At 50.3% G+C, this 10,393-nt stretch overlaps 1 protein-coding gene across 4 annotated transcripts in view; it reads right to left on the bottom strand.

Annotated features, from left to right (window-relative positions):
- Nucleotides 1–852: 852 nt before the first annotated feature.
- st3gal3b (ST3 beta-galactoside alpha-2,3-sialyltransferase 3b) overlaps nucleotides 853–10,393 on the bottom strand; it is a 43,942-nt gene continuing 34,401 nt past the window's right edge. For 3 of the 4 annotated variants that reach the window (XM_056596720.1, XM_056596722.1, XM_056596721.1), the window contains 3 exons: nucleotides 7,258–7,404; nucleotides 5,891–6,037; nucleotides 854–3,782 (listed from right to left, as the gene is read on the bottom strand). In XM_056596720.1, coding sequence (XP_056452695.1) covers nucleotides 3,693–3,782; nucleotides 5,891–6,037; nucleotides 7,258–7,404 — 384 coding nt within the window. In that variant the 3' untranslated portion in view covers nucleotides 854–3,692. Of the gene's footprint in view, nucleotides 3,783–5,890; nucleotides 6,038–7,257; nucleotides 7,405–10,393 lie in introns of all 4 variants that reach the window. The other variant, XM_056596723.1, reaches the window with a different exon arrangement.

Genomic DNA, 10,393 nt, shown 5'->3' with positions numbered 1-10,393 from the left:
CTCACGCTCGCCCGCCTCCCTCATCCTCGGCAGCATACTAAGGGGACTGAACACGGCTGCATTTGGTTCCCCTCATTGTTTCCTCCTGCTGCACCTCTCTCTGGCTCTTCTTATGTCTATCTCTATCTCCCTGTCTCTCTTGAGGTGCGTTGACATCAGTTACGAAGCAGACCCAGTAGCCTACGAGTTGGGCCGAGAACCACTGAAGGGTGGAATCACCGTTGGAGCACACATCTCACTTTGTTTTTCGCTATTCTCTTTCAACGTCGGCCTCTTTTTGTCCCATCTCTCTTATGAGTGAGAGAGCGGGGGGAAAGTACGAGCGCACCGGGGCCCCTTAGGGATACGGTGATGAAACCAGAGCCTCATCAGACACTGGCAGGTAGAGACAGGAACGTACACAGAGACTGAAGCATGAATGAGCAGAGAGGGGAGCTGGACGAGACCTGGGATGAAAGGACGGAGCGAGGGGGGGAGTGAGGGGGGACTCCTGAAGATATGAGATAAACACACGGGAGGAAAAAAAACTGGAGTACATTAGGAGAGGAAGCCTGCCGAACGGAGGGGACAGAGAAATGGTTTCCCCCTGTCTGCTGAGGTCGGATACAGTACAACGGGAGAGGAAATCCCTCTGCTCCGTCTCTGGACTGGGGCTGTCGCGTGACGTAAGGGGCTTTATATAGGAGGCCATCGCTCCCCTTTTCAGTTGAACCTGCAATCCACTGAAGGGGTTTTGACATGACTTTGCTCCTGGAACGACGTACAGAGGAGGGTATTCTCTTGGGACTATCAACACATCAGTGACATCAGATGGTCACGGTTCGGACAAAACGAAGAGAAAATACCAAACGTGCACAGGAAATCATTTACAAACTCAATTTATTCAGTAGCCGAAAAGAACAAAGCAATTTTATAGCTATATATATATAAATATGTATACATCCAATATATATACATATACATATATATGCCTATATATATTTAAAAAAATAAAATACAAAAAAATAACGCTTGCAATTTTGATCCGTTGTCGGCAGATTTCCAGTAGTGGAGTTCAAATGGAGTTGACTTGTCAGTGAAGGGAAATACATTCTGCTTGAAATGACAGGGTTGATATAAAGAGAAGATGGAGGATTGGTTATCCAGTTCAGTACAGCATTCATGACACATTAGGAAAATGAGAGCTTAAACCAGCCGACAACTCTGTTTGGTCTCCAAGTTTCTGTTGAGAAGTCGATGGTACCAGGTGATTTGTCTTTTTACAGTTGATTGTTCCCCACATAGGAATAATAAAGGGCGATGTGTCAACTATTTATATATACACAACACATCTATATATATATCTATGTAACAATGGTTATTTAACTGAAGTGTTTATTAACCAACATCCTTCAGCCCAACATTTCTCTTCTCTTAGTGCAATATATTGAGAAGGTTGTCCGCTGTACCATAGCTTGAGCAGTCCTTGTTAAACCCAGTAGTTCAGGCAGTCTGAAGGTGGTGCCACAAATGAATCAGACACTTATTTCACCTGAACGGTAACAAAACGGATTCAACGTACAAAGCTGTAAGATGGACATAAAGGCCTTGTGATGTGTCTGTTGTTTAAAATTAGAAAAGAAGGCGCAGCCTTGGGCCGTATTCCACTAGCAGCCATCTTGTTTCTTAACGCTAGAAACATAGAACGCTATAAATGTTAGCACTAAGATGTCCGCTAGCGGAATAAGGCCTACTAACCCATAGTGAGGGCTGGAAGTGTGTGTGCGTGTGTGTTTTAATAGGAATATGTAGTCTACAGAAGAAGGCAGTGGAAACAAAATCATTGACAAACGACAAACAGGAAGAATAGACAAAAACAAGCCTTGGCTTTGGCAAAGCATATAAAAAAGCACCACCACCATGTAAAGCTGATAATGACATAAAATGACAAGCAAGCATGTAGACATTCCTGAATTGGTTGTTGGGAGCCGAGAGAGAGGCGGCAAGGAGGGTTGAGTAATACTGGACACTTGTGACGACAAAGCAACGCTTTAAATACTGAAATGTTTACCACGGTATTCTTCAAATAATCCCAGAGACGATTTCCACTTGAACATTTGCAACCTTTTTAATCTGCCTATGCCTCCTGCCAACAACAAAACTTTTCTCCGCGCAAAAGATAAAAGCAGATGATTCTGCAGAAGTGGGCCCGGAGCATGCCTGCAAAGGTTCTCCACTTTTACAATAACCAGAAAGTTTAACAACGCTGTAATTTGGTTCTTGCCCCATTTGAGGAATCACTTAAAAAAAGCGCCCAGCTCGTGACAAACAAGAGCCGTGCGAGCACAATGTCCCTGCGAAGCGGAAAATTAAAAAGAGGCCCCATGAAAACACTAATTAAAACATCCTGTCAATTAAAGCGAACAATGAGATGTATCTGTAGATTTAGTGGGAACACTGCTGATGCTACGCCCACACAGATGATGTCTTGTAGGAAGCACATTTTAGCACACTTGGAAGAGAGACAAAAGCCTTTATTGTAAAATGTGTAAAATAAAAAACAATTAAAAATAAAAATATCAGACCAGCCCATCACCGGAACCCAGGAACTTTTCTTAAAACGCGTGTCACCTGAAATAAATACTTAAAATAAATCATAAACCCTTGATATTTTCCCCGTCATTCAGGATGATTAGAAAGTAAATCTCAACCTTTGGCCCCTTTGGGTGGCGCTTGGACCCAGGTAGCCACCGCAGGTACGCAGCGAGCCACAGGCAGCCCAACAGAGGAGTGAGCGGGGAGTAGAAATGATAATATTCCTATCGGAGGTGAATACTGCCGAGGAACACACCCGTGCAGAGAAGGAGAAAGAGAGGGGGGAAGAGAGGGAGAGAGAGAAAGAGAGGGGGGAAGAGAGGGAGAGAGAGAGGGGGGAAGAGAGGGAGAGAGAGAAAGCACAGGTGGGTGGAATCTGCGCAGCCCAGTGCACGTGTTTGACAGTTCCAGTATGGGACGGGAATACATTCAGGCAGCATGGGGGGGGGGGGGGGGGGAAGAGAGGGGGCGGTTGGGGTGGGCCTCTCCCTTTTTTGTACGAGGTACGTTTGGCACAGCTGATCCGCTGAATCCTCCCCTGGCTGTCCGTGGCTGTCTCTCTCCCGCTCTCTCTCTCTCCCTGTGTATGTTCGTCTTCCCTTCCATCCGAAGGCAGCGTGTCGGTGTGAGCCGTTACCCCGGCTCTAGAGCCGCTGTGAGGCCACCTCGTCGTCGAGTCATGTGATTGTGGGGGGCGGGGATGGTGTCCAGGTAGAGACCCTCCTAGGTGGACCCAGGTGGGTCCTGTTCCGTCAGGTCAGGGAGCAGGGAGATGTTCTCCCCGACTGCCAGGAGCCTTTGGTTCAGAAGGCACGTGTGTGCATATGTCCCCTAAATGCTCCCACTTGATCCGTTGTGTTTGCTAATCTGCCTTGAGATCATATTCCTTGCTTTGATAGGAACTCAGCCGGTGAGCTCGCCTCCTCTACCCCAAGATCTCCGCAGAGGGAGCGGGGGATGTGGGGGGGGGACGGGGGGGATAGGTGGGGTAGGAGGAAGAGGAGGAGTATGATGGGGGAAGGTCCATTCTCCCCATTCTGACTCCATTTCCCAGCATGCCATTTGGCGTGGTCTTTGAGGGAAAGGCAGGCAACACCTCTGTGAGCGAGGGTGTGCAGTCAGATGCCCTTGGTCAGGTCAGTGATGACCTTGGCCCTTACCAGCTTGCGGAGGAAGTCCTTCTCCTTGGATATGTTGTGGGTCCACGACTGCAGAAGAGGGGGAGACAAGGGGACTGTTAGCTAGCACGATGTTACGCCCCGCCACCAAACACCGTCCCTTAGGTCTTGACTGAACATCGGCGCACCACCGTGGGAGTGCAGCTATACATTAGAGTCGAGGGCTAGAGGAGCTTCTGACCCATGTTGGCCCTCAAAAGGGCAGTTAGAGAGTAAGAGAACTGCATTTTACACAAATCAATAATCAAATACCTGTCAAACTCAAATAAAACATTAACTCCTGTGATATATTGCTGCTACACAGGTGCGCTCCCAAGCATGTCTTGGCCTACAACCTCAGTGGTGTCCCATCCCAGTGTTTAGTTTGTAGCCCTCTCAGAGGGTCCCCTAGCATGGGCCAGGGCCAGTGCAAAGGACTGGAGCCATAGGCTAACGGCAGTGGGGGAGCTTAGGGTAGAGCAGTCTAAGCCAAGTTAAAACCCTCCTTCATTGCCCCTGACATTTGGCACGGCCTGTGTATGCACTTGATATACAATGGGGCTATTAATTGCGTGGATAGCTGTGCATGCTAGTGTCTGTGAGCAGCCCCGCCCGATGGGGGTCAGGTCTGTGGGTCTGGAGGCCTAGTCCAGCGGGAACCCCGGAAAAGCGAAGCACATGTTGCTGTGGCGGTTCTTTAGGGTGGGAGATACAGAGGAGCAGTCAGACGGCTGCAGGGGGAGACGGGGCCGGGCCCTGCAGCTGCCTGCACTCCAACCTGCTGGCTACGACTGAGGCCCGGGGGTCAGCATGGCCGGATCCCGCTCCTCACCGGAACACACTCCCGAGGCAACACCTCCAGGGCTCACTTCCTAATGTATAACCTCAGTGACCCCTTTGAGTAAAGAATAGGCCGGGAAACCCAAATGCCATGAATGAAGCGGTTGACCAGGGCTACAATGTAAAGTCACCCCCGGTCCCGTCCACGTTAGAGGGATGACAACAGCGGCGGGCTACCAGGAGTCCACGGGGGCACTTGAGGAATGACTTCATGCCGGGTGCCGCTGACCAAACGCTGTTAATCAAACGCGTCACCACGGTGGCTGCTGGCGCTCGTTAATTAGTCCAAACAATTATTATTATCCTGATGGACCGCCTTGCTGATGATGATGATGATGTCGACGGGGATGACTGCTGCTGCGATAATGACGAGGGGCCACGGAGTTCAGCGGGAGTTGAGACGGAGGTCGCCGCCGTAGCGGCCTCACGTCTCACACGTCAGCGGAAACCCGGACATATCGGCTCCGTCCGGTACACTGAATGTTTAACCTCCCAGAGCGCCGGAGAACCCGGCTAACAATATCTGGATACCTTCATGCACCGGGGGGGGGGGGGGGGGGGGGCTAGCCATACCCGAGACCAAGCAATCCCTAATTATTAGCATTTCTGAGTTGTTATTTATCATTTCTATATTTAACCGCTTGTATAACGGAGTGGAAAGGATAGCCAGTACGAAGGAGAAGGCAGAGGAGCCACCTGGAGTTTATCAGTGCGTCAGGCCTGAGAGGAAACTAGGGCTCCTTTCTACAGGAATGTGTGAGGAAGCCCAGGCTGACAAACGCCAAATGAGATCCGTCATCGGCGGTGGGTTCAGAAAGTCAGCGGTCTGCCGCCCACCCCTGCTCAGCAGAGACCATTACCGTCCCTCACCGGGGGAAGAGACCATTACCGCCCCTCACCGGGGGACGCCAGGCCGCTCGGGACGGGATGAAAGCAAAACGGGACTCGAATGAAAACATGAATTAATCCCTATTGAGGCCAAACGGAAATAAAATGTATGCAGTTTGGGGGACACTATGTAAAAAAACCTCAACATCAGAGAGCCCTTGTTTCGTAGCACGGTTGAGCTCAGGGGGGGGGGGGGGGGGTTGGACCTCTAACCCTCTTCTGGTTGATGCCTTGCTCTACTGACAGGAGTTGGACTGGACCACACACCACATCCAACTGTGTTAAATGTGAAAAGTGTACAAAATATAACCGTTGTTTTCACCCGGTTCAAATCCATTGTTGATCATTAATATAACACTAGCCTTCCTCTTCCTCGACTCTGTGGTAACAGTGAGAGGCATGAAGGTGTCCTGGCGGGGCAAGCTGCTCACCTCTTTGATGGCGGACATCTTGACGGTCTCGTAGTAGTGCAGGGGCGCGTGCGGTGTCAACATGTCATAGCCGAAGCCCGCCACCGCCACCTCGTCACAGTTGTGCAGCGCCATGGTGATAGCAACCGTTCCGAGGGTGGGGATGTTCTGGGTGGAGAGAGAGAGCAAACCGGTCACCACTGGAACCACATTCACTCGGAATGGAGGTTTTTATGCTCCTTACACAAAAGTGTAAGTTGTTACACAACTCTATATCAATTGATGTCCAGTAGCCTCCATCCTGGTCACCCTTCAATGCTTCTCTTCTTTCAATCAGACTATTTTCCCTCTTCTGGCCATTATGTGATCTCATGGGTCGATGGCTGGTAAGTGAGCCTGTAGTGTGTGTGATTAAGGGGGCGTCTCCCCCTGCAAAAAACACCCATCCCCTCCTCAAACCTATTTCAGGGTAACCTTACATGCTGGGACCCCCACTTCCTAAATGCCCTGGGCTGCAAGGGAGTACTTGGGCTAAGAGGGCAAAATGTGCGTTGGATACACGCGTGTGTGTGCGTTGGACACACGCGTGTGATAGATGATGAGAGAGACGAGAAAAAGAGGGTGCAAAAGCGTAACAGCGCGTGCGTGCGTGCGTGCGTGCGTGCGTGCGTGTGTGTGCGCACTCTGTAGGGGGTTGGCCTGCCGACAGGTTGAGTGGCGCTCAGCCTCAGGGTTCCAAATCAGCCTAATGATTTAAAATGGGGCCTCCCTCTCTGTTCTATGTCTCTCATCTTCTAACCCACACACACACACACACACACACACACACACACACACACACACACACACACACACACACACACACACACACACACACACACACACACACACACACACACACACACACACACACACACACACAAATAATATCAGACGCATGCTTCTAATCAAAATCAAGAAAGGGCAGAATTTTAGGGCAAGAATTGAGAGACTTTACTAACATGTGGACTGCTGTCCCACATGTTGAACACATGTTGCGGTGCAGAGTTCAAGTAGGGGAGTTCGGCTGGTGGCCCCAGAGGGCAGTGTGAAGGTGATACCCTCCCCATGCCTCTCTCACACGCACACATACAAACTTGGGCTGGTAGCGCTCTATCCTGTACTTTGAGGTAGGCCCCCTTCCCCGTCTCTTACTTCACTGGTCTAGCAAATCGTGTAAAGACTCAAAAAGTCAATGGTGCCCCACACACACACACACACACACACACACACACACACACACACACACACACACACACACACACACACACACACACACACACACACACACACACACACACACACACACACACACACACACACACACACACACCTTGGTCTCCACTCACCCCTTTGCCCATCAGGCCGTTGTTGAGGGGCAGGCCTATGAACTGGAAGGCCGCCTCCTGGATGAAGTAGGGGTTGAGGATCCTCATGTCTACCGGCTCCCGGGGCACGTAGTGGGCCACGGACTTCCAGAAACCCTCCGTCCCCCGCTGGAAGAGGAGGAGGAGGAGACCCATCAGAAAGGAGAGGGAAGAGAATCAGAACAAGACTGATTAGGAACCGAATTGTGATGAACCACTAAAATTAGGGGAATGCAAAGTGTGTGAAAGGGCCTTTCACACACAGTGAGAGACGTCAGAGCCACAGCATCACCACGCCACCATGGACCACCAGGAGGGAAACAACTGGTCGGGGGCTTGTTGTTCCATTTTCCTTTTAAAAAGGGATACCCAGTGGGGAATTTAATTAGCGGTATTAAGCGCTGCGGTAGCTGCAGCAGCAGAGTGCTCCGTCGCTGGTGTTAAGTGTGAAGGTCCCCATGAGTGTGGTGGTGAGGTGAGGTGAGGGCTGGGGGTGGGCTGCCAGACTGATGGGGTAGCATATGGGCCAGGCCGAGGTTATATACGTGGAAGCGCCACAGGATGTGGAATAAATCACACCTTGACCTATACCCGGCAATTATCATCAGTGGCCGGGACAACACACCTGAACCGAATTATGTAGATTTAGTATTTAGGGGACGCACGCACACACACACACACACACACGCGCACTCACGCACACACACGTCCATGAAAAAAAGACTGACAAGAAAAGAAAAAGTATGTTTCAACATTAAACATTCCATGGAATTTGTACAAATGATGCAGGGCACAACAACCTCCTCTCCCAGCACCACAAACCAGCCTCTCCACAGCACACCTAACGCATGACTTCCAGGTATGAAGGGAACATGTTGATGGGATTCACCTGTTCAAATCGTTCCACCCCCGCCCTTCTGCCTTTGATACAGCTGTGTGTGTGTGTATGTGTGTGTGTGTGTAACACACTGACAGAAGCCAGTCCAGTGGGCCGTGCGGTGCTTTGTGACTACGACAGTGGCGGCTTGTCTTTTTAACCCGGGCCCTGCACTGTGCTCTCGGCAAGCCATGACAGGAACCCCAGCTCTTCTCCCCGTCAACACAGCTTGTGTTTGCCAGGAATCTGTTTGGTCGTGCGGTTAAGGTATGTGTGAATGTGTGTGAGATGTCTGTGTGTGTGTATGTGTGTGCGGGAGATTCTGGGTGTGTGTGTTTGTCTATAACTGCTTGTATGCGTGAGTTGACTAAAAGGGTAATTTAGTGCTTTTTACCATGAAAGGGAGGAAGGTAAACGGTACACACGCCCTGTCGTTCCACACAATGGCTCAATGGCCACAGACCGTCACGGGCCGGCCCAGCCCCCAGAGAGCAGGCCTAAGTACAGGTGGCACGGAGAACTGTTAGGAACCAATTAGAGGGATGAGTTGGAGGACTTTCGGTCGTCCCTGCATGCTGTGCCGCTGAGCAAATAATTCCAGAAGTGGGGAGGCGTTCTTTGGGAGTTATTTGCGCTGAAGGCCACCGCTTCAAATCCCCTTTACCAGAAACAAAAAAAGACTGAACAGCATCGTTTGACCACAGTTTGTTTGTCAAAAAGTAACCTAAAGAATGTCTCCAAGTCACAACTAGAGCTATTGTGGTAAGGTCAGTAATGGGATTCCAGTGCAGACAACTCAGAGACCCCAGGCCTGGTTTGGGTGAAGGGTTACACATTTGTTCTCATATGATGAATGGGTTATGTGTACCCAAGTTGGGAAAAATGAAAAAAGGCAATATAACACATCAATTATGAAATAAAAAATAATGGTAGTAAGAAAAATGAAAAGTAGGAAGGATTTATTCCCGGACGTAAGCATGGCCGGAGCAATAGGTCTTGATTGAGTGAGGCTGATTCTGAAACACTAAACCAACTCAGACACCCTGCGCTCCTTGGAGGAACATCGGAGGAACAGAGCCGCCGACGGCCGGGGGCCTGGTCCCAATTCCTCTGATGTCGTAATTCATCACGAGCGCGGCTGCCCAGACGTCTAGGGTTACGCCGGCCTCGGAGGGGTGAGGAGGCACGGGAGATTGAACGAGGCCAGATCCAGCAGTGCTATAAATACACGGATCTGGTTTATTTGGTTGGAGAAATTATACTTTCCTTCTCTGAAGGCAAGAGGTTAAGCGCCAGAGAATACCACCAGGTCTTCTATACTTCTTTTTTTTTTTTTCTTAGTTAGTTCTTTAAGTCCCGGCTGGAGGGGGGAGGGGGAGGGAGAGGTAGAGACTGCCTGTGTGTATGAACCTTTATAGATTAATAGATTGGAGCTCTCATGGCAGAGATGCCCTTTCATTTAGTAACTGGACCTCAGATTAGGTACGGTCAGCATCCAACGTCAAACCCAGCACAATGACGCTTTACCCTTTACTCGCTGGGCAGAGAGGGGTGCTCTGGTCGTCCCTGCTGCATTACAACCGGGAGCGCGCGCGCGTGCGTGCGTGCGTGTGTGCGTGTGTGTGTGTGTGTACGAAAACAGCGAGGTGTTGCAACGTTGGACGACGCGGTGGATCATCAGGGTTGTGGTCCGACAGGAAATGGCTGTTTCCCTTCACCCCGCGACAGCTTTACGGTCACATTGGTCTTGGGTTATTAGATTTAAAGTGTGCCCAAAAGGCTACTCGACGCCCATAGAGGCACCTGTTAAAACAAGGTTAATTGGACGAGGTAATTGTTTGCGCAGCCTGAAGAAGCCAGAGGAGCCCGGGTTGGAGCCGGGCCGCCGGGCCTCCATGTAAGGTCACGAGTCGTGTTGCGCTTGGCCATCGCACACGCCGTTCATCTTTCAGCCCCAGCACTCATCAATGGGAGAGAACGCAGGCACTGGGTTTATTCGCTGAATAACAAAAATGGAATGGGAAAATAAACAGACACTGATTTTCTGTGGATGTGGAGTCGGGAAGCGGTGTGGATTAGAACGACCACTCAAGCCCAATCCGTTAACCGAATGGTTTGGACAGTGGGGGAGCTGTGGTATACAGTCTGAAGACTAATCTGTATGGCCAGACGCGTTTCTCCTCTTCATTGAAGAGGGGGAAAAGAAAAAAGGCGATTGTCTTTAACCCCACACGTCGGGTT

This window comes from Gadus chalcogrammus, chromosome 8 (assembly GCF_026213295.1).
Source record: "Gadus chalcogrammus isolate NIFS_2021 chromosome 8, NIFS_Gcha_1.0, whole genome shotgun sequence".
Lineage (NCBI taxonomy): Eukaryota > Metazoa > Chordata > Actinopteri > Gadiformes > Gadidae > Gadus > Gadus chalcogrammus.
This window is presented reverse-complemented; position numbering and strand designations above follow the sequence as displayed.